Raw genomic sequence first — 24596 nt, 5'->3', positions numbered from 1 at the left:
ATGCCCTAAAAGGCATCCCCTGCCCCATAGAGTGCCCTAAAAGGGATCCTCCTCTGCCCCATAGAATGCTCTAAAAGGGATCCCCTGCCCCATAGAATGCTCTAAAGGGGATCCCCTGCCCCATAGAATGACAAAAAAGGGATCCCCTGCCCCATAGAATGCTCTAAAGGGGATCTCCTGCCCCATAGAGTGCCCTAAAAGGGATCCTCCCCTGCCCCATAGAATGCCCTAAAAGGGATCCCCTGCCCCATAGAATGCTCTAAAAGAGATCCTCCCCTGCCCCATAGAGTGCCCTAAAAGGGATCCCCTGCCCCATAGAATGCCCTAAAAGGGATCCTCCCCTGCCCCATAGAATGCCCTAAAAGGCATCCCCTGCCCCATAGAGTGCCCTAAAAGGGATCCCCTGCCCCATAGAATCCCCTACAAAGGGATCCTCTGTTCCTGCCCCATAGAGTGCCCTAAAAGGGATCCCCTGCCCCATAGAGTGCCCTAAAAGGGATCCTCCTGCCCCATAGAGTGCCCTAAAAGGGGATCCCTGCCCCATAGAATGGCCTAAAAGGGATCCCCTGCCCCATAGAATGACCTAAAAGGGATCCCCTGCCCCATAGAGTGCCCTAAAAGGGATCCCCTGCCCCATAGAATGCCCTAAAAGGGGATCCTTCTGCCCCATAGAATGCCCTAAAAGGGATCCCCTGCCCCATAGAATGCCCTAAAAGGGGATCCCCTGCCCCATAGAATGCCCTAAAAGGGATCCCCTGCCCCATAGAATCCCCTAAAGGGGATCCCCTGCCCCATAGAATCCCCTAAAAGGGATCCTCTCTTCCTGCCCCATAGAATGCCCTAAAGGGGATCCTCTGCCCCATAGAGTGTCCTAAAAGGGATCCTCTGTTCCTGCCCCATAGAGTGCCCTAAAATGGGATCCCCTGCCCCATAGAATGCTCTAAAGGGGATCCCCTGCCCCATAGAGTGCCCTAAATAAGGCAACACCCTCTGCCCCATAGAATTCCCTGAATAAGGGACCACTTGTCCCCATAGAATCCCCTAAAAAGGGATCCTCCTGCCCCACAGAATCTCCTAAATAAGAGACTCCCCTGCCCCATAGAATCCCCTAAAAAGGGATCCCCCTGCCCCACAGAATCCCCCAAACAAGAGACCCTCTCTTCCGTGCCCCATAGAATCTCCTAAATGAGGGAATCCCCCATCCCTGCCCCATAGAATATCCTAAATAAGGGACCCCCTGCCCCATAGAATTCCCTGATTAAGAGAATCCCCCATCCCTGCCCCATAGAATATCCTAAATAAGGGACCCCCTGACCCATAGAATTCCCTGATTAAGAGAATCCCCCATCCCTGCCCCATAGAATCCCCCAAAAAGGGATCTCCCTGTTCCTGCCCCATAGAATCCCCTAAATAAGAGACACCCCTGCCCCATAGAATCCCCTAAATAAGAAACCCCTCTGCCCCATAGAATCCCCTACAAAGGGATCCCCCTGCCCCACAGAATCCCCTAAATAAGAGACACTCCTGCCCCATAGAATCCCCTACAAAGGGATCCCCCTGCCCCACAGAATCCCCTAATAAGAGACACTCCTGCCCCATAGAATCCCCTAAATGAGGGACCTCCCTGTCCCTGCCCCATAGAATGCCCTAATAACGCACCCTCCTGTCCCTGCCCCATAGAATCCCCGGAAATGGGACCCTCTTGTCCCTGCCCCATAGAATCCCCTGAAATGGGACCCCTCCGGCTCTGCCCTATAGGACCACCCCAAACCTGGATCTGCCCCACAACTCGCCCTATAGGGCGGACACAGGGGGCTCGGACCCCCTGACCCCACAACTCGCCCTATGGGGCGAACATGGGGGGCTCGGACCCCCTGACCCCACACCTCGCCCTATGGGGCGAACATGGGGGGCTCGGACCCTCCGACCCCACAGAGACCCCCATGGGGGGCGGGGCAGTGTGGGGCCGCCCCCTCCCCTCCCTTATCAGCCCCCTGGCCCCGCCCCACGGCTCCTCCTCCCCACAGCGCCCTATAAAATCTGTGGGGCCGCGGGGCTGCGCCAGTGCTGCTGTGGGGCACGGACTGAGGTGAGGGGCGTGTGGGGCGGGCGTGGGGGTCTGTGGGGCGGGTATGGGGTCTATGGGGCGGGTATGGGGTCTATGGGGTGGGTATGGGGGTCTGTGGGGCGGGTATGGGGTCTATGGGGTGCAAGGGAGGTCTGTGGGGCACAGGGGAAGCCTGCAGGATCTATGGGGCACAGGGGATCTGTGGGGTGTATAAGGAGATCTGTGGGGCACAGGGGATTTGTGGGGTGCAAAACAGGATCTGTGGGGCACATGGGAAGCCTTTGGGATCTGTGGGGCACAGGGGATCTGTGGGGTGCAAAACGGGATCTGTGGGGCACAGGGGAAGCCTTTGGGATCTATGGGGCACAGGGGATTTGTGGGGGGTGCACAGGGGTCTGTGGGGTGCATAAGGGATCTATGGGGCACAGGGGAAGCCTTTGGGATCTATGGGGCACAGGGGATGTGTGGGGTGTATAAGGGATCTATGGGGTGCACAGGGGATCTGTGGGGTGTATAAGGGATCTATGGGGCACACATGGGATCTATGGGGCACACGGGGGATCTGTGGGGCACAGGGGTCTGTGGGGTGTATAAGGGATCTATGGGGCACACGGGGGATCTGTGGGGCACACAGGGGGTGTGTGGGGTGTATAAGGGATCTATGGGGCGCACAGGGGATCTGTGGGGTGCATAAGGGATCTGTGGGGTGCCTAAGGGGATCTGTGGGGCACAGGGGAAGCCTGTGGGATCTGTGGGGCACAGGGGATTTGTGGGGTGCACAGGGGGTCTGTGGGGTGCAAAAGGGGATCTGTGTGGTATATAGGGGGATCTGTGGGGCACAGGGGAAGCCTTTGGCGTCTATGGGGCACAGGGGATGTGTGGGGTGTATAAGGAATCTATGGGGCACACAGGGGTCTGTGGGGCACACAGGGGATCTATGGGGCACAGGGGATTTTTGGGGTGTATAAGGAATCTATGGGGCACACAGGGGATCTGTGGGGTGTATAAGGGATCTATGGGGCACACAGGAGGCTGTGGGGTGTATAAGGGATCTGTGGGGCACAGAGGGGATCTATGGGGCACACAGGGGTCTATGGGGCACACAGGGGTCTGTGGGGCACACAGGGGTCTGTGGGGTGTATAAGGGATCTATGGGGCACATGGGGGGTCTATGGGGCACACAGGAGATCTATGGGGCACAGGGGTCTGTGGGGTGTATAAGGGATCTATGGGGCACACAGGGGGTGTGTGGGGCACAGAGGATCTGTGGGGTGCATAAGGGGTCTGTGTGGTATATAGGGGGATCTGTGGGGCACAGGGGAAGCCTGTGGGATCTGTGGGGCACAGGAGATTTGTGGGGCCCATAAAGGGGATCTATGGGGCACATGGGAAACCTGTGGGATCTATGGGGCACAGGCGGTCTGTGGGGTGCATAATGGGATCTATGGGGCATGGGGGACTTGTGGGGTGCAAAGGGGTCTGTGTGGTATATAGGGGGATCTGTGGGGCACAGGGGAAGCCTTTGGGATCTATGGGGCACAGGGGATGTGTGGGGTGTATAAGGGATCTATGGGGCACACAGGGGGTGTGTGGGGCACAGGGGATCTGTGGGGTGCATAAGGGATCTGTGGGGTGCACAGGGGAAGCCTTTGGGATCTATGGGGCACAGGGGATCTGTGGGGTGCACAGGGGATCTGTGGGGCACAGGGGAAGCCTGTGGGATCTGTGGGGTGCACAGGGGATCTGTGGGGTGCACAGGGGATTTGTGGGGTGCACAGGGGATCTGTGGGGCACAGGGGAAGCCTTTGGGATCTATGGGGCACAGGGGATCTGTGGGGTGCACAGGGGATCTGTGGGGCACAGGGGAAGCCTGTGGGATCTATGGGGCACAGGGGATCTGTGGGGTGCACAGGGGATCTGTGGGGCACAGGGGAAGCCTTTGGGATCTATGGGGCACAGGGGATTTGTAGGGGGTGCACAGGGGTCTGTGGGGTGCATAAGGGATCTATGGGGCACAGGGAATTTGTGGGGTGCAAAACGGGATCTGTGGGGCACAAGGGACTTGTGGGGTGCAAAAGGGGATCTGTGGGGCACAGGGGAAGCCTGTGGGATCTGTGGGGCACAGGGGATTTGTGGGGTGCACAGGGGGTCTGTGGGGTGCATAAGGGATCTGTGGGGCACATGGGAAGTCGGCAGAATCTATGGGGCACAGGAGATTTGTGGGGCCCATAAAGGGGATCTATGGGGCACATGGGAAACCTGTGGGATCTATGGGGCACAGGGCATTTGTGGGGTGTATAAGGGATCTGTGGGGCACACAGGGGATCTGTGGGTCACAGGGGATCTGTGGGGTGTATAAGGGATCTATGGGGCACAGGGGATCTATGGGGCACAGGGGTCTGTGGGGTGTATAAGGGATCTATGGGGCACACAGGGATCTATGGGGCACACAGGGGGTGTGTGGGGCACAGGGGTCTGTGGGGTGTATAAGGGATCTATGGGGCACACAGGGATCTGTGGGGTGTATAAGGGATCTATGGGGCACACAGGGATCTATGGGGCACACAGGGGTCTGTGGGGTGTATAAGGGATCTATGGGGCACACATGGGATCTATGGGGCACACAGGGGGTGTGTGGGGCACAGGGGTCTGTGGGGTGTATAAGGGATCTATGGGGCACACAGGGGGTGTGTGGGGTGTATAAGGGATCTATGGAGCACACGGGGGATCTGTGGGGCACACGGGGGATCTGTGGGGCACACGGGGGATCTATGGGGCACACAGGGGATCTGTGGGGCACAGGGGATCTATGGGGCACACGGGGGATCTGTGGGGCACACAGGGGATCTATGGGGCACACGGGGGATCTGTGGGGCACACAGGGGATCTATGGGGCACACAGGGGATCTGTGGGGCACAGGGATCTGTGGGGCACACAGGGATCTGTGGGGCACACAGGGATCTATGGGGCACACAGGGGATCTGTGGGGCACACAGGGGATCTATGGGGCACAGGGGGGCTGTGGGGTGTATAAGGGATCTATGGGGCACACAGGGATCTATGGGGCACAGGGGGGCTGTGGGGTGTATAAGGGATCTATGGGGCACACAGGGATCTATGGGGCACAGGGGGGCTGTGGGGTGTATAAGGGATCTATGGGGCACACAGGGGATCTGTGGGGTGTATAAGGGATCTATGGGGCACACAGGGGTCTGTGGGTCACAGGGGTCTGTGGGGTGTATAAGGGATCTATGGGGCACACAGGGGATCTATGGGGCACACAGGGGGTGTGTGGGTCACAGGGGTCTATGGGGTGTATAAGGGATCTATGGGGCACACAGGGGATCTATGGGGCACAGGGGGTCTCTATGGGGTGTATAAGGGATCTGTGGGGCACACGGGGGATCTGTGGGGCACACAGGGGATCTATGGGGCACACAGGGGATCTGTGGGGCACACAGGGGATCTATGGGGCACACAGGGATCTGTGGGGCACACAGGGGTCTGTGGGGTGTATAAGGGATCTATGGGGCACACAGGGGATCTGTGGGGCACACAGGGATCTATGGGGCACACAGGGATCTATGGGGCACACAGGGGGTCTGTGGGGTGTATAAGGAATCTATGGGGCACAGGGGGTCTGTGGGGTGTATAAGGGATCTATGGGGCACACAGGGGATCTATGGGGCACAGGGGGTCTCTATGGGGCACAGGGGGTCTATGGGGCACAGGGGGTCTCTATGGGGTGCAGCCCCTCACCCCAGTGTCCCCCCAGATCCCTCCATCCCACCCACCGGACCCACAGACTCCAGGTAAGGCTGGGGTGGGGCTGGGGGGCTTTGGGGGGGGGTCTGTCCCTGTCACCCCCCAGGGGGCGCTGTGGGGGTCAATCAATGACCATGGGGGTCAATCAGTGACCATGGGGGTCAATCAATGGCCGCAGAGGTCAATTTATGGCCTTGGGGGTCAATCAATGGCCAGGGGTGTCAATCAATGGTCACAGGGATCAATCAATGGCCAGGGGGGTCAATCAATGACTGTGGGGATCAATCAATGGCATTGGGGGTCAATCAATGGCCACAGGGGTCAATCAATGGCCAGGGGGATCAATCAATGGCCAGGGGTGTCAATCAATGGTCACAGAGGTCAATCAATGGCCACGGGGGTCAATCAATGGCCACGGGGATCAATCAATGGCCAGGGGTGTCAATCAAAGGTCACGAGGGTCAATCAATGGCTAAGAGGGTCAATCAATGACTGGGGGTCAATCAGTGACCTTGGAGGTCAATCAATGGCCATGGGGGTCAATCAATGGCCACAGGGATCAGTCAATGGCCACAGGGGTGTCAATCAATGGTCACAGAGGTCAATCAATGGCCAGGGGTGTCAATCAATGCCCACAGGGGTCAATCAATGCCCACAGGGATCAATCAATGGCCAGGGGTGTCAATCAATGGCCACGGGGATCAATCAATGACCATGGGGGTCAATCAATGGCCAGGGGTGTCAATCAATGGCCAGGGGTGTCAATCAAAGGCTAAGAGGGTCAGTCAATGACTGTGGGGGTCAATCAATGACCATGGGGGTCAACCAATGGCATTGGGGGTCAATCAATGACTGCAGGGATCAATCAATGATCTCGGGGGTCCATCAATGACCACAGGGGTGTCCATGGAGGGTCAGTGTGTGGGCAGGGGTCCATCCCCCGGTGTCCCTGTCCCCAGGACAGATGGCGGACGCGGTGCTGGTGGCCATCAATGACCACAGGGGTGTCCATGGACGGTCAGTGGGTGGGCAGGGGTCCATCCCTGTGCCCCCACAGTGTCATTGTCCCCAGGACAGATGGCGGACGCGGTGCTGGTGACCATCAATGACCACGGGGGTGACCATGGATGGTCAGTGGGTGGGCAGGGGTCCATCCCCTGGTGTCCCTGTCCCCAGGACAGATGGCGGACGCGGTGCTGGTGACACTGTGGGGTCAATCAGTGACCATGGTGGCCCATCAATGACCATGGGGTCAATCATGGGGGTCCATGGACGGTCAGTGGGTGGGTCGGGGTCCATCCCTGTCCATCCCCCGGTGTCCCTGTCCCCAGGATCCCCAGGACAGATGGCGGACATGGTGCTGGTGACACTGTGGGGTCCATCAATGACCACGGGGGTGTCCATGGACGGTCAGTGGGTGGGTCGGGGTCCATCCCTGTGCCCCCACAATGCCATTGTCCCCAGGACAGATGGCCAATGCAGTGCTGGTGACACTGTAGGGTCACGGATGGGGTCAGTGACCATGGCACTCCATGAATGACCATGGGGGTCAATCAGTGACCATGGTGGGGTCCATGGAGGGTCAGTGGGTGGGTCGGGGTCCATCCCTGTGCCCCCACAATGCCATTGTCCCCAGGACAGATGGCGGACGGGGTCCTGGTGACCATCAGTGACCATGAAGGGTCAGTGGGTGGGTCGGGGTCCATCCCTGTCCCCCCACAGTGTCCCTGTCCCCAGGATGCGGTGCTGGTGACACTGTGGGGTAAATCAGTGACCATGGTGGCCCATCAATGACCATGGGGTCAATCATGGGGGTCCATGGAGGGTCAGTGGGTGGGTCGGGGTCCATCCCTGTCCATCCCCGGTGTCCCTGTCCCCAGGACAGATGGCAGACGGGGTCCTGGTGATCATCAGTGACCATGGACGGTCAGTGGTGGGTCGGGGTCCATCCCTGTCCCCCCACAGTGTCATTGTCCCCAGGACAGATGGCAGACGGGGTCCTGGTGACCATCAGTGACCATGGAGGGTCAGTGGGTGGATTGGGGTCCATCCCTGTGCCCCCACAATGCCATTGTCCCCCAGGACAGATGGCGGACGGGGTGCTGGTGACCATCAGTGACCATGGGGGTGTCCATGGAGGGTCAGTGGGTGGGTCGGGGTCCATCCCTGTGCCCCCACAATGACATTGTCCCCCAGGACAGATGGCAGACGGGGTCCTGGTGACCATCAGTGACCATGGACGGTCAGTGGGTGGGCAGGGGTCCATCCCCAGGTGTCCCTGTCCCCAGGACAGATGGCGGACGTGGTGCTGGTGACACTGTGGGGTCAATCAGTGACCATGGTGGCCCATCAATGACCATGGGGTCAATCATGGGTGTCCATGGAGGGTCAGTGGGTGGGTCGGGGTCCATCCCTGTCCATCCCCTGGTGTCCCTGTCCCCAGGACAGATGGCGGACGCAGTGCTGGTGACCATCAGTGACCATGGTGGCCCATCAATGACCATGGGGTCAATCATGGGGGTCCATGGATGGTCAGTGGGTGGGTCGGGGTCCATCCCTGTCCATCCCCTGGTGTCCCTGTCCCCAGGACAGATGGCGGACGCGGTGCTGGTGACACTGTGGGGTCCATCAATGACCATGGGGGTCCATGGATGGTCAGTGGGTGGGTCGGGGTCCATCCCTGTCCCCCCACAATGCCATTGTCCCCAGGACAGATGGCGGACGCGGTGCTGGTGACCATCAGTGACCATGGTAGCCCGTCAATGACCATAGGGTCAATCGTGGGGGTCCATGGAGGGTCAGTGGGTGGGCTGGGGTCCATCCCTGTCCATTCCCCGGTGTCCCTGTCCCCAGGATCCCCAGGACAGATGGCAGACGGGGTCCTGCTGACCATCAGTGACCATGAAGGGTCAGTGGGTGGGTCGGGGTCCATCCCCCGGTGTCCCTGTCCCCAGGACAGATGGCGGACGCGGTGCTGGCGGCCATCAATGACCACAGGGGTGTCCATGGACGGTCAGTGGGTGGGTCGGGGTCCATCCCTGTCCATCCCCCGGTGTCCCTGTCCCCAGGATCCCCAGGACAGATGGCGGACGCGGTGCTGGTGACCATCAGTGACCATGGTGGCCCATCAATGACCATGGGGTCAATCATGGGGGTCCATGGACGGTCAGTGGGTGGGCAGGGGTCCATCCCTGTCCCCCCACAATGCCATTGTCCCCCAGGACAGATGGCGGACGCGGTGCTGGCGGCTCTGTGGGTCAATCAGTGACCATGGTGGGGTCCATGGATGGTCAGTGGGTGGGTCGGGGTCCATCCCTGTCCCCCCACAGTGTCATTGTCCCCAGGACAGATGGCAGACGGGGTCCTGGTGACCATCAGTGACCATGGACTGTCAGTGGGTGGGCAAGGGTCCATCCCTGTCCCCCCACAGTGTCCCTGTCCCCCAGGATGAGGTGTTGGCAGCTCTGTGGGGTCAATCAGTGACCATGGTGGCCCATCAATGACCATGGGGTCAATCATGGGTGTCCATGGACGGTCAGTGGGTGGGTCGGGGTCCATCCCTGTGCCCCCACAATGCCATTGTCCCCAGGACAGATGGCGGACGCGGTGCTGGTGACCATCAATGACCACAGGGGTGACCATGGAGGGTCAGTGGGTGGGCAGGGGTCCATCCCTGTCCATCCCGTGGTGTCCCTGTCCCCAGGATCCCCAGGACAGATGGCGGACGCGGTGCTGGCGGCCCTGGGCGCGGCGGCGCCGTTCCTGCGGCCGGGCGAGCGCGAGCGCCTGGCGGCCACCACGCGTCCCTTCGACCCCCGCGCCGAGTGCTTCGTGCCCCACGCCGGACACGAGTTCGTCAAGGGCCGCGTGCTGGACAGACAGGGCGGCAGCGTCACCGTGGAGACCGAGCTCGGAGAGGTGACACTGGGGGGGACATGGGGACATGGGGGGCTTGGGGTCACAGGGGGGACATGGGGGACTTGGGGTCACAGGGGTCTCAATGGGACATTGGGGAGATGCCACCATGGAGACCGAGCTGGGAGAGGTGACACCGGGGACATGGGGACATGGGGGACTTGGGGTCATAGGAACCTTGGGGACATGGGGACCTTGGGGTCACAGGGGTCTCAATGGGACATTGGGGAGATGCCACCATGGAGACCGAGCTCGGAGAGGTGACACCGGGGACACGGGACATGGGGACACGGGGGGCTTGGGGTCACAGAGGGCTCAATGGGACATTGTGGAGATGCCACCATGGAGACCGAGCTGGGAGAGGTGACACCGGGGACATGAGGGGGTCATGGAGGACATGGGGACCTTGAGGAGGGTCACAGGAACCTTGGGGACATTGGGACCTTGGGGTCACAGGGGGCTCAATGGGACATTGGGGAGATGCCACCATGGAGACCGAGCTGGGAGAGGTGACATCAGGGGGGACATGGGGGGCTTGGGGGGCTTGGGGTCACAGGGGTCTCAATGGGACATTGGGGAGATGCCACCATGGAGACCGAGCTCAGAGAGGTGACACTGGGGACATGAGGGGGTCACGGAGGACATGGGGACCTTGGGGAGGGTCACAGGAACCTTGGGGACATGGGGACCTTGGGGTCACAGGGGTCTGGGGAGGTCACAGGGACCTTGGGGTCACAGGAGTCTCAATGGGACATTGGGGAGATGCCACCATGGAGACCGAGCTCAGAGAGGTGACACCGGGGGGACATGAGGGGGTCATGGGGGACATGGGGACCTTGAGGAGGGTCACAGGAACCTTGGGGACATGGGGACCTTGGGGTCACAGGGGGCTCAATGGGACATTGGGGAGATGCCACCATGGAGACCGAGCTCGGAGAGGTGACATTGGGGACACAGGGACATGGGGGGCTTGGGGTCACAAGGGGGACATGGGGGGCTTGGGGTCACAGGGGTCTCAATGGGGACATTGGGGGCAGTGTCACCGTGGAGACCGAGCTCAGAGAGGTGACACCGGGGGGGACATGGGGGGCTTGGGGACACAGGGGTCTTGATGGGACATTGCTGGGGGAGATGTCACTGTGGAGATCAAGATGGGAGAGGTGACATTGGGGGAGCACGGGGGGCTTGGGGACAAGGGGACCTTGGGGAGGGTCACAGGAACCTTGGGGACATTGGGACCTTGGGGTCACAGGGGTCTGGGGAGGTCACAGGGACCTTGAGGTCACAGGGGTCTCAATGGGGACATTGAGGAGATGTCACCATGGAGACCGAGCTGGGAGAGGTGACATTGGGGACATGAGGGGCTTGGGGACATGGGGGGCTTGGGGTCACAGGGGTCTCAATGGGACATTGGGGAGATGTCACCATGGAGACCGAGCTCGGAGAGGTGACATCGGGGACACGGGGACATGGGGGGCTTGGGGTCACAGGGGACACAGGGGGCTTGGGGGGCTTGGGGTCACAGGGGGCTCAATGGGACATTGGGGGCAATGTCACCATGGAGACCGAGCTCAGAGAGGTGACATCGGGGACACGGGGGGCTTGGGGACATGGGGACCTTGGCGAGGGTCACAGGAACCTTGGGGACATTGGGACCTTGGGGTCACAGGGATCTCAATGGGGACATTGGGGAGATGTCACCATGGAGACTGAGCTTGGAGAGGTGACATTGGGGGGGACATGGGGACACGGGGGGCTTGGGGTCACAGGAGTCTCAATGGGACATTGGGGAGATGTCATCATGGAGACCGAGCTTGGAGAGGTGACATCGGGGGGGACATGGGGGGGCTTGGGGACATGGGGGACTTGGGGACACAGGGGGCTCAATGGGGACATTGGGGAGATGCCACCATGGAGACCGAGCTCGGAGAGGTGACATCGGGGATGACATGGGGGGCTTGGGGACACAGGGGTCTTGATGGGACATTGCTGGGGGAGATGTCACTGTGGAGATCAAGATGGGAGAGGTGACATTGGGGGCTCACAGGGGGCTTGGGGACACAGGGGTCTCAATGGGACACTGGGGAGATGTCACCATGGAGACCGAGCTGGGAGAGGTGACACCGGGGGGGACATGAGGGGGTCATGGAGGACATGGGGACCTTGGGGAGGGTCACAGGAACCTTGGGGACATGGGGACCTTGGGGACATGTCGGGTGCCACAGGGGTCTCAATGGGACACTGAGGAGATGCTACCATGGAGAACAAGCTGGAACAGGTGACACCAGGAGGGTCACGGGGACCTTGAAGAAACCCCAGATAGATCATGGTGGAGCTCATGGTGGAGCTCATGGTGGAGCTCCTACAGAGGTGGCACCAGGATGTTCATGGGGACCTTGAGGCCAGATGGATCATGGTGGAGCTCATGGTGGAGCTCCTGGTGGAGCTCATGGTGGAGCTCATGGTGGAGCTCCTAGAGAGGTGACACCAAGCCAGGAGAGGTGACACCAGGAGGGTCACGGGGACCTCGAGGAGACCCCAGATGGATCATGGTGGAGCTCATGGTGGAGCTCCTAGAGAGGTGACACCAGGAGGGTCACAGTGACCTTGAAGAAACCCCAGATGGATCATGGTGGAGCTCATGGTGGAGCTCATGGTGGAGCTCCTAGAGAGGTGACACCAGGATGGTCATGGGGACCTTGAAGAAACCCCAGATGGATCATGGTGGAGCTCATGGTGGAGCTCATGGTGGAGCTCATGGTGGATCTCCTAGAGAGGTGACACCAGGATGGTCACAGTGACCTTGAAGAAACCCCAGATGGATCATGGTGGAGCTCATGGTGGAGCTCATGGTGGAGCTCATGGTGGAGCTCCTAGAGAGGTGACACCAGGATGGTCATGGGGACCTTGAAGAAACCCCAGATGGATCATGGTGGAGCTCATGGTGGAGCTCATGGTGGAGCTCATGGTGGATCTCCTAGAGAGGTGACACCAGGATGGTCACAGTGACCTTGAAGAAACCCCAGATGGATCATGGTGGAGCTCATGGTGGAGCTCATGGTGGAGCTCATGGTGGAGCTCCTAGAGAGGTGACACCAAGCCAGGAGAGGTGACACCAGGAGGGTCACGGGGACCTTGAAGAAACCTCAGATGGATCATGGTGGAGCTCATGGTGGAACTCCTGGTGGAGCTCATGGTGGAGCTCCTCGAGAGGTGACACCAGGAGGGTCACGGGGACCTTGAAGAAACCCCAGATGGATCATGGTGGAGCTCATGGTGGAGCTCCTAGGGAGGTGACACCAGGATGGTCACAGTGACCTTGAAGAAACCCCAGATGGATCATGGTGGAGCTCATGGTGGAGCTCATGGTGGAGCTCATGGTGGAGCTCCTAGAGAGGTGACACCAAGCCAGGAGAGGTGACACCAGGAGGGTCACAGGGACCTCGAGGAGACCCCAGATGGATCATGGTGGAGCTCCTGGTGGAGCTCCTGGTGGATCTCATGGTGGAGCTCATGGTGGAGCTCCTGGTGGAGCTCATGGTGGAGCTCCTGGAGAGGTGACACCAGGAGGGTCACAGGGACCTTGAGGAGACCCCAGATGGATCATGGTGGAGCTCATGGTGGAGCTCCTAAAGAGGTGACACCAGGATGGTCACAGTGACCTTGAAGAAACCCCAGATAGCTCATGGTGGAGCTCATGGTGGAGCTCCTAGAGAGGTGACACCAAGCCAGGAGAGGTGACACCAGGATGGTCATGGGGACCTTGAGGCCAGATGGATCATGGTGGAGCTCATGGTGGAGCTCCTGGTGGAGCTCATGGTGGAGCTCCTAGAGAGGTGACACCAGGAGGGTCACAGTGACCTTGAAGAAACCCCAGATGGATCATGGTGGAGCTCATGGTGGAGCTCATGGTGGAGCTCCTAGAGAGGTGACACCAAGCTGGGAGAGGTGACACCAGGATGGTCAAGGGGACCTCGAGGAGACCCCAGATGGATCATGGTGGAGCTCCTGGTGGAGCTCCTAGAGAGGTGACACCAAGTCAGGAGAGGTGACACCAGGATGGTCATGGGGACCTTGAGGCCAGATGGATCATGGTGGAGCTCATGGTGGAGCTCCTAAAGAGGTGACACCAAGCTGGGAGAGATGACACCAGGATGGTCACAGTGACCTTGAAGAAACCCCAGATAGATCATGGTGGAGCTCATGGTGGAGCTCCTGGTGGAGCTCATGGTGGAGCTCCTAGAGAGGTGACACCAGGAGGGTCACGGGGACCTTGAGGCCAGATGGATCATGGTGGAGCTCATGGTGGAGCTCCTGGTGGAGCTCATGGTGGAGCTCATGGTGGAGCTCATGGTGGAGCTCCTAGAGAGGTGACACCAGGATGGTCATGGGGACCTTGAGGCCAGATGGATCATGGTGGAGCTCCTGGTGGAGCTCATGGTGGAGCTCCTAGAGAGGTGACACCAAGCTGGGAGAGGTGACACCAGGAGGGTCACGGGGACCTTTAGGAGACCCAGATGGATCATGGTGGATCTCATGGTGGAGCTCATGGTGGAGCTCCTAGAGAGGTGACACCAAGCTGGGAGAGGTGACACCAGGAGGGTCACAGTGATCTTGAAGAAACCCCAGATAGATCATGGTGGAGCTCATGGTGGAGCTCATGGTGGAGCTCATGGTGGATCTCCTAGAGAGGTGACACCAGGATGGTCACAGTGACCTCGAAGAAACCCCAGATGGATCATGGTGGAGCTCCTGGTGGATCTCATGGTGGAGCTCATGGTGGAGCTCCTAAAGAGGTGACACCAGGATGGTCACAGTGACCTTGAAGAAACCCCAGATAGATCATGGTGGAGCTCATGGTGGAGTTCATGGTGGAGCTCATGGTGGAGCTCCTGGTGGAGCTCCTAGAGAGGTGACACCAAGCTGGGAGAGGTGACACCAGGAGGGTCACGGGGACCTCGAGGAGACCCCAGATGGATCATGGTGGAGCTCCTGGTGGAGCTCTTGGTGGAGCTCCTAGAGAGGTGGCACCACGCCGGCAGAGGTGACACTGGTGACACTGCGGGGTCCCCGGTGACGCCCCGTGTCCCCCAGACGGTGACGGTCAAGGAGGGCGACGTCCACCAGCAGAACCCGCCCAAGTTCGACAAGATCGAGGACATGGCCATGCTGACGTTCCTGCACGAGCCCGCCGTGCTCTTCAACCTCAAGGAGCGCTACGCGGCCTGGATGATCTACGTGAGACCCCCAAAAATGGGGAGGGGGACCCCAAAAATGGGGAGGGGGACCTCAAAAATGGGGAGGGGGACCTCAAAAATGGGGAGAGGACCTCAAAAATGGGGGAGAACATTAAAAATGGGGAGGGGGACCTCAAAAATGGGGGGAGGTCCAACTCCAATCCTTGGACCTCCAGGACCCCTGAACCCCCTCCAGAACCTCCAGTGTCCCATCCTTGACCCCACCCAGCCACCCTCAACCTCCCCCAGACCCAAAATCTCCAATCCTTGGACCCCCAGACCCAAAATCTCAAAACCTTGGACCTCCAGAACCCCCAGACCCAAAATCTCCAATCCTTGGACCCCCCAAAACCCCCAGACCCAAAATCTCCAATCCTTGGACCCCCAAAACCCCCAGACCCAAAATCTCCAATCCTTGGACCCCCAGACCCAAAATCTCCAATCCTTGGACCCCCCAAAACCCCCAGACCCAAAATCTCCAATCCTTGGACCCCCAGACCCAAAATCTCCAATCCTTGGACCCCCCAAAATCTCCAGACCCAAAATCTCCAATCCTTGGACCCCCAAAACCCCCAGACCCAAAATCTCCAATCCTTGGACCCCCAGACCCAAAATCTCCAATCCTTGGACCTCCAGGACCCCCAGACCCAAAATCTCCAATCCTTGGACCCCCAAAACCCCCAGACCCAAAATCTCCAAACCTTGGACCTCCAGGACCCCCAGACCCAAAATCTCCAATCCTTGAACCCCCAAAACCCCCAGACCCAAAATCTCCAATCCTTGGACCCCCAAAACCCCCAGACCCAAAATATCCAATCCGTGGACCCCCAAAACCCCCAGACCCAAAATCTCCAATCCTTGGACCCCCAAAACCCCCAGACCCAAAATCTCCAATCCTTGGACCTCCAGAACCCCCAGACCCAAAATCTCCAATCCTTGGACCTCCAGAACCCCCAGACCCAAAATCTCCAATCCTTGGAGCTCCAGGACCCCCAGACCCAAAATCTCCAATCCTTGGACCTCCAGGACCCCCAGACCCAAAATCTCCAATCCTTGGACCCCCAAAACCCCCAGACCCAAAATCTCCAATCCTTGGACCCCCAAAACCCCCAGACCCAAAATCTCCAATCCTTGGACCCCCAGACCCAAAATCTCCAATCCTTGGACCCCCAAAACCCCCAGACCCAAAATCTCCAATCCTTGGACCCCCCAGACCCAAAATCTCCAATCCTTGGACCCCCAAAACCCCCAGACCCAAAATCTCCAAACCTTGGACCTCCAAAACCCCCAGACCCAAAATCTCCAATGCTTGGACCTCCAGGACCCCCAGACCCAAAATCTCCAAACCTTGGACCTCCAGGACCCCCAGGCCCAAAATCTCCAATCCTTGGACCCCCAAAACCCCCAGACCCAAAATCTCCAAATCTTGGACCTCCAGGACCCCCAGACCCAAAATCTCCAATCCTTGGACCTCCAGGACCCCCAGACCCAAAATCTCCAAATCTTGGACCCCCAGGACCCCCAGACCCAAAATCTCCAATCCTTGGACCTCCAAAACCCCCAGACCCAAAATCTCCAATCCTTGGACCTCCAAAACCCCCAGACCCAAAATCTCCAATCCTTGGACTTCCAAAACCCCCAGACCCAAAATCTCCAAACCTTGGACCTCCAAAACCCCCAGACCCAAAATCTCCAATCCTCGGACCCCCAAAACCCCCAGACCCAAAATCTCCAATCCTTTGAACCCCAGGACCCCCAGACCCAAAATCTCCAATCCTTGGACCCCCAAAACCCCCAGAACCAAAATCTCAAAACCTTGGACCTCCGGGACCCCCAGACCCAAAATCTCCAATCCTTGGACCCCCAAAACCCCCCCAGACCCAAAATCTCCAATCCTTGGACCTCCAGAACCCCCAGACCCAAAATCTCCAATCCTTGGACCCCCAGAACCCCCAGACCCAAAATCTCCAATCCTTGGACCTCCAGGACCTCCAGACCCAAAATCTCCAATCCTTGGACCTCCAAAACCCCCAGACCCAAAATCTCCAATCCTTGGATCCCAAAACCCCCAGACCCAAAATCTCCAATCCTTGGACCTCCAGAACCCCCAGACCCAAAATCTCCAATCCTTGGACCCCCAGGACCCCCAGACTCAAAATCTCCAATCTTTGGACCTCCAGGACCCCCAGACTCAAAATCTCCAAATCTTAGACCCCCAAAACCCCCAGACCCAAAATCTCCAATCCTTGGACCTCCAGGACCCCCAGACCCAAAATCTCCGATCCTTGGACCCCCAGGACCCCCAGACCCAAAATCTCCAACCCTTGAACCCCCAGGACCCCCAGACCCAAAATCTCCAATCCTTGGACCCCCAGAACCCCCAGACCCAAAATATCCAATCCTCGGACCCCCAAAACCCCCAGACCCAAATTCCTTGGACGCCCAAAACCCCCAGACCCAAAATCTCCAATCCTTGGGCCTCCAGAACCCCCAGACCCAAAATCTCCAATCCTTGGGCCTCCAGAACCCCCAGACCCAAAATCTCCAAACCTTGGACCCCCAGAACCCCCAGACCCAAAATCTCCAATCCTTGGACCCCCAGACCCAAAATCTCCAATCCTTGGACCCCCAAAACCCCCAGACCCAAAATCTCCAATCCTTGGACCCCCAAACCCCCCAGACCCAAAATCTCCAGTCCTTGGACCCCCAAAACCCCCAGACCCAAAATCTCCAAACCTTGAACCCCCAAAACCCCCAGACCCAAAATCTCCAATCCTTGGAGCTCCAGGACCCCCAGACCCAAAATCTCCAAACCTTGAACCCCCAAAACCCCCAGACCCAAAATCTCCAATCCTTGGACCCCCAGGACCCCCAGACCCAAAATCTCCAATCCTTGGACCCCCAAAACCCCCAGACCCAAAATCTCCAATCCTTGGACCTCCAAAACCCCCAGACCCAAAATCTCCAATCCCTGGACCCCCAAAACCCCCAGACCCAAAATCTCCAATCCTTGGACCCCCAGACCCAAAATCTCCAATCCTTGGACCCCCAAAACCCCCAGACCCAAAATCTCCAATCCTTCGACCCCCAAAACCCCCAGACCCAAAATCTCCAAACCTTGAACCCCCAAAACCCCCAGACCCAAAATCTCCAATCCTTGGACCCCCAAAACCCCCAGACCCAAAATCTCCAAACCCTGCACGCCCAAAACCCCCAGACCCAAAATCTCCAATCCTTGGAGCCCCAAAATCTCCAATCCTTGGACCCCCAGACCCAAAATCTCCAAACCTTGGACCTCCAGAACCCCCAGACCCAAAATCTCCAATCCTTGGAGCCCCAAAATCTCCAATCCTTGGACCCCCAGACCCAAAATCTCCAAACCTTGGACCTCCAGAACCCCCAGACCCAAAATCTCCAATCCTTGGACCTCCAGGACCCCCAGACCCAAAATCTCCAATCCTTGGACCTCCAAAACCCCCAGACCCAAAATCTCCAAACCTTGGACCTCCAAAACCCCCAGACCCAAAATCTCCAATCCTTGGACCTCCAGGACCCCCAGACCCAAAATCTCCAAACCTTGGACCCCCAAAACCCCCAGACCCAAAATCTCCAATCCTTGGACCCCCAGACCCAAAATCTCCAATCCTTGGACCTCCAGAACCCCCAGACCCAAAATCTCCATTCTTTGGAACCCCAGGACCCCCAGACCCAAAATCTCCAATCCTTGGACCTCCAGAACCCCCAGACCCAAAATCTCCATTCTTTGGAACCCCAGGACCCCCAGACCCAAAATCTCCAATCCTTGGACCCCCAGGACCCCCAGACCCAAAATCTCCAACCCTTGGACCTCCAGGACCCCCAGACCCAAAATCTCCAATCCTTGGACCCCCAGACCCAAAATCTCCAAACCTTGGACCCCCAAAACCCCCAGACCCAAAATCTCCAATCCTTGGACCCCCAAAACCCCCAGACCCAAAATCTCCAAACCTTGGACCCCCTGAACCTCCCCCAGACCCAAAATCTCCAACCCTTGGACCTCCAGGACCCCCAGACCCAAAATCTCCAAACCTTGGACCTCCAGAAACCCCCAGACCCAAAATCTCCAATCCTTGGACCCCCAGACCCAAAATCTCCAATCCTCGGACCCCCAAAATCCCCAGACCCAAAATCTCCAATCCTCGGACCCCCAAAATCCCCAGACCCAAAATCTCCAATCCTTCGACCTACAGGACCCCCAGACCCAAAATCTCCAATCCTTGGACCCCCAGACCCAAAATCTCCAACCCTTGGACCCCCAAAACCCCCAGACCCAAAATCTCCAATCCTTGGACCCCCAGACCCAAAATCTCCAATCCTTGGACCTCCAAAACCCCCAGACCCAAAATCTCCAATCCTTGGACCCCCAGACCCAAAATCTCCAATCCCTGGACCTCCAGAACCCCCAGACCCAAAATCTCCAATCCTTGGACCCCCAAAACCCCCAGACCCAAAATCTCCAATCCCTGGACCTCCAGAACCCCCAGACCCAAAATCTCCAAACCTTGGACCCCCAAAACCCCCAGACCCAAAATCTCCAATTCTTGGACCCCCAAAACCCCCAGACCCAAAATCTCCAACCCTTGGACCTCCAGCATCCCTGAACCCCCTCCAGACCCTCCAGTGTCCATCCCTGACCCCCCAAGCCCCCCACCACCCATTCCCACGCCCCGGTTGGGGTTGGGGTCCCCACCCCAGGTGTGTCCCCCCCCCCCTGAGCCCCCCGATTGTCCCCCCAGACCTACTCGGGGCTCTTCTGTGTCACCGTGAACCCCTACAAGTGGCTCCCGGTCTATGACCCACAAGTGGTGGCCGCCTACAGGGGCAAGAAGCGCAACGAGGTCCCCCCGCACATCTTCTCCATCTCGGACAACGCCTACCAGTACATGCTGACAGGTGGGACCCCCAAAACGGGCCTGGGGACACCTGGGGACACCTGGGGACACCTGGGCAAGAGGGGAGGTCCAAGGGTCCCCATGGGTCTTCATGGTTTTGAGATAGCTCAGTTGGGAGGGTGGAGAAGCTCAAGATCTCCCGCACCTGGAAGGGTGGAGAACAGCAACATCTCCCTCAGCTTGGTCCCACCTCGCCTTGGTCCCACCTGGAAGGGTGGAGAACCCCAACATCTCCTACATCTTGGTCCCACCTAGGAAGGTGGGGAACCACAACATCTCCTACATCTTGGTCCCACCTGGGAAGGTGGAGAACCCCAACATCTCCCACATCTCGTCCCACTTGGGACCTCAAGACCTCCTTCAACTTGGTCCCACCTGGGAGGGTGGAGAACCCCAACATCTCCTGCACCTGGGAGGGTGGAGAACAGCAACATCTCCTACATCTTGGTCCCACCTGGGAAGATGGGGAACCCCAAGATCTCCCTCAGCTTGGTTCCACCTGGGAGGGTAGAGAACTCTAATATCTCCTACATCTTGGTCCCACCTCACCTTGGTCCCACCTGGGAGGGTGGAGAACCCCAAGATCTCCTACATCTTGGTCCCACTTGGGACCTCAAGACCTCCTTCAACTTGGTCCCACCTGGGAGGGTGGAGAACACCAACATCTCCCTCACCTTGGTCCCACCTGGGAGGGTAGAGAACCCCAACATCTCCTACATCTTGGTCCCACCTCACCTTGGTCCCACCTGGGAAGGTGGGGAATCCCAAGATCTCCTACATCTTGGTTCCACCTCACCTTGGTCCCACCTGGGAAGGTGGAGAACCCCAACATCTCCTACATCTTGGTCCCACCTGGGAGGGTGGAGAACCCCAACATCTCCTACATCTTGATCCCACCTCACCTTGGTCCCACCTGGGAGGGTGGAGAACCCCACCATCTCCTACATCTTGGTCCCACCTAGGAAGGTGGGGAACCCCAAGATCTCCCTCAGCCTGGTTCCACCTCACCTTGGTTCCACCTCACCTTGGTTCTACCTGGGAGGGTGGAGAACCCCAACATCTCCCTCACCTTGGTCCCACCTGGGAGGGTGGAACAGCCCAAGATCTCCCACATCTTGGTCCCACCTGGGAAGGTGGGGAACCCCAACATCTCCTACATCTTGGTCCCACCTGGGAAGGTGGAGAACCCCAAGATCTCCTACATCTTGGTCCCACCTCACCTTGGTCCCACCTGGGAGGGTGGAGAACCCCAACATCTCCCTAACCTTGGTCCCACCTGGGAAGGTGGGGAACCCCAAGATCTCCCTCAGCTTGGTTCCACCTCACCTTGGTTCTATCTGGGAGGGTGGAGAACCCCAAGATCTCCTACATCTCGTCCCACTTGGGACCTCAAGACCTCCTTCAACTTGGTCCCACCTGGGAGGGTGGAGAACCCGAACATCTCCCTCATCTTGGTTCCACCTCACCTTGGTCCCACCTGGGAGGGTGGAGACCCCCAAGACTCCCGGTATCTTCACAGTCTGGTCACACCTGACCTGGGACTCACCTGGCTGTGGGGAGACCCCCAAGACCCCCAATGGGTCCCCCCAGTTTTGATCCACCCATCCCACCTGCAAGGGTGGAGAAGCCCAAACACCAGACCCTCAACATCTCATGAACTTTGTCCCACCTGACCTGCTCCTCACCTGGAGTGGTTGGAGAACCCAAACCCTGAACTTCTCCTGATCTTTGTCCCACCTCAGCTGCTCCTCACCTGGAGTGGTTGGAGAACCCCAAACCCCGAACTTCTCCTGAACTTTGTCCCACCTGACCTTCTGCTCACCTGGAGTGGTTGGAGAACCCAAACCCTGAACTTCTCCTGAACTTTGTCCCACCTGACCTTCTCCTCACCTGGAGTGGTTGGAGAACCCAAACCCTGAACTTCTCCTGATCTTTGTCCCACCTGAGCTGCTCCTCACCTGGAGTGATTGGAGAACCCCAAACCTCAGACCCCAAACTTCTCCTGAATTTTGTCCCACCTGACCTTCTCCTCACCTGAAGTGGTTGGAGAACCCAAACCCCAAACTTCTCCTGATCTTCGTCCCACCTGAGCTGCTCCTCACCTGGAGTGGTTGGAGAACCCAAACCCCGAACTTCTCCTGATCTTCGTCCCACCTGAGCTGCTCCTCACCTGGAGTGGTTGGAGAACCCAAACCCCAAACTTCTCGTGATCTTCGTCACACCTGAGCTGCTCCTCACCTGGAGTGGTTGGAGAACCCCAAACCTCAGACCCCAAACTTCTTTTGAATTTTGTCCCACCTGACCTTCTCCTCACCTGGAGTGGTTGGAGAACCCCAAACCTCAGACCCCAAACTTCTCCTGATCTTTGTCCCACCTGACCTTCTCCTTACTTGGAGGGGATTGGAGAACCCCAGACCCCAAACTTCTCCTCAACTTTGTCCCACCTGAGCTGCTCCTCACCTGGAGTGGTTGGAGAACCCCAACCCCAAACTTCTCCTGAACTTTGTCCCACCTGAGCTGCTCCTCACCTTGAGTGGTTGGAGAACCCCAAACCTCAGACCCCAAACTTCTCCTCAACTTTGTCCCACCTGACCTTCTCCTCACCTGGAGTGGTTGGAGAACCCAAACCCCAAACTTCTCGTGATCTTCGTCCCACCTGAGCTGCTCCTCACCTGGAGTGGTTGGAGAACCCAAACCCCAAACTTCTCCTGATCTTTGTCCCACCTGACCTTCTCCTCACCTGGAGGAGACCTGAAGACCCCCCAGACCCCTCCTCACCCCCCGACCCCTCTCTCTCCCCACAGACCGCGAGAACCAATCCATCCTCATCACGTGAGTCCCCACCCCCGACGCCGCCCCACAGATGTGGGGTGACCCCAGGTGACCCCTCAGTGACCCCTCAGTGACCCCTCAGTGACCCCCTGGTGACCTCCTTGCCCCCCCAGCGGCGAATCGGGGGCGGGGAAAACGGTGAACACCAAACGCGTCATCCAATACTTCGCCAGCATCGCCGCCATCGGCGACCGCAAGAAGGAGGCGGCCAATAGCAGCAAGGTAAAAAAAAGGGCGGGGCCCGGCCACGCCCCCCCCCGCGGTGTCACCTCCCCCTGGCCGTGTCCCCGCCCACCCACGGTGTCACCGCCCACCCCAGGGCACCCTGGAGGATCAAATCATCCAGGCCAACCCCGCGCTCGAGGCCTTCGGCAACGCCAAGACCGTGCGCAACGACAACTCCTCGCGATTCGTGAGTGGGCGGGGCCGGGGAGGTGGGGCGGGGCCTGTGGGGTGGGGCCTTGGGGGCGGGGCCAGTGGATGTAGGGTGGGGTCTGTGGGATGGGGCCTGGGCCTGTGGGGTGGGGCCTGTGGGGTGGGGCCTGTGGGGTGGGGCTTGAGGGAGGAGTCTACAGGGCCTTGGGGTGGAGCCTGTGGGGCAGAACCTGTGGGTATGGGGTGAGGCCGGTGTCTGTGGGGCACATCAGTGGGGTGAGCTCTATGGGGTGAGGCTGGTGTCTGTGGGGCACATCAGTGGGGTGAGCTCTATGGGGTGAGGCTGGTGTCTGTGGGGCACATCAATGGGGTGGGGTCTGTGGGATGGGGCTGGTGTCTGTGGGGCACATCAATGGGGCAGAGTCCATAGGTGGGTTCTTTGAGGTGGAGATTGGATTTTGGGGTCTATGGGGTGGAGTCTGTGGGGTGGGGCTGGTGTCTGTGGGGCACATCAGTGGGGTGGGGTCTATGGGTGAGTTCTGTGAGGTGGAGATTGGATTTTGGGATCTATGGGGTGGAGTCTGTGGGGTGAGGCCGGTGTCTGTGGGGCACATCAATGGGGTGGGGTCTATGGGGTGAGGCTGGTGTCTGTGGGGCACATCAATGGGGCAGAGTCCATAGGCGGGTTCTGTGAGGTGGAGATTGGATTTTGGGGTCTATGGGGAAGGGTCTATGGGGTGAGGCTGGTGTCTGTGGGGCACAATGGTGGGTGGGGTCTATGGGTGGGTTCTGTGAGGTGGAGATTGGATTTTGGGGTCTATGGGGCGAAGTCTATGGGGTGAGGCTGGTATCTGTGGGGCACATCAATGGGGTAGGGTCTATGGGTGGGTTCTGTGAGGTGGAGATTGGATTTTGGGGTCTATGGGGTGAGGCCGGTGTCTGTGGGGCACAGTGGTGGGTGGGGTCTATGGGTGGGTTCTGCGAGGTGGAGATTGGATTTTGGGGTCTATGGGGCGAAGTCTATGGGGTGAGGCTGGTGTCTGTGGGGCACATCAATGGGGTGGGGTCTGTGGGGTGAGGACGATGTCTGTGGGGCACATCAATGGGGTGAGCTCTATGGGGTGAGGACGATATCTGTGGGGCACATCAATGGGGCAGAGTCCATAGGCGGGATCTGCGAGGTGGATTGGATTTTGGGGTCTATGGGGTGGAGTCTATGGGGTGAGGATGATCTCTGTGGGGCACATCAGTGGGGTGGGGTCTATGGGGTGGAGCCTGTGTCTACAGGGCACATCAATAGGGTGGAGTCTATGGGGTATAGGGCCGCTGTCTGTGGGGCAGGGTCTATGGGGCAGGGCCTGTGGGGCAGAGTCTATAGGGCTGGGACTGGGTCTATGGGATGGGGATGGACAGGTTAGGGCCTGTGGGGCAGAGTCTGTGGGGCAGGATCTATGGGGCTGGGGCTGGGTCTA

At 58.8% G+C, this 24596-nt stretch overlaps 1 protein-coding gene across 1 annotated transcript in view; it reads left to right on the top strand.

The window, feature by feature from the left end:
- Positions 1 to 1864: 1864 nt before the first annotated feature.
- Positions 1865 to 24596, top strand: part of LOC141731822 (myosin-6-like) — a 58938-nt gene continuing 36206 nt past the window's right edge. The window contains exons 1-8 of the mRNA XM_074558788.1: positions 1865 to 2089; positions 5845 to 5881; positions 9538 to 9752; positions 14844 to 14987; positions 19762 to 19918; positions 22722 to 22749; positions 22863 to 22971; positions 23069 to 23161. Of these exons, the coding sequence (XP_074414889.1) occupies positions 1895 to 2089; positions 5845 to 5881; positions 9538 to 9752; positions 14844 to 14987; positions 19762 to 19918; positions 22722 to 22749; positions 22863 to 22971; positions 23069 to 23161 (978 nt within the window). The 5' untranslated portion in view covers positions 1865 to 1894. The remainder of the gene's footprint in view (positions 2090 to 5844; positions 5882 to 9537; positions 9753 to 14843; positions 14988 to 19761; positions 19919 to 22721; positions 22750 to 22862; positions 22972 to 23068; positions 23162 to 24596) is intronic.

This window comes from Zonotrichia albicollis, chromosome 1 (assembly GCF_047830755.1).
Source record: "Zonotrichia albicollis isolate bZonAlb1 chromosome 1, bZonAlb1.hap1, whole genome shotgun sequence".
In the NCBI taxonomy this organism is placed as follows: domain Eukaryota; kingdom Metazoa; phylum Chordata; class Aves; order Passeriformes; family Passerellidae; genus Zonotrichia; species Zonotrichia albicollis.
This window is presented reverse-complemented; position numbering and strand designations above follow the sequence as displayed.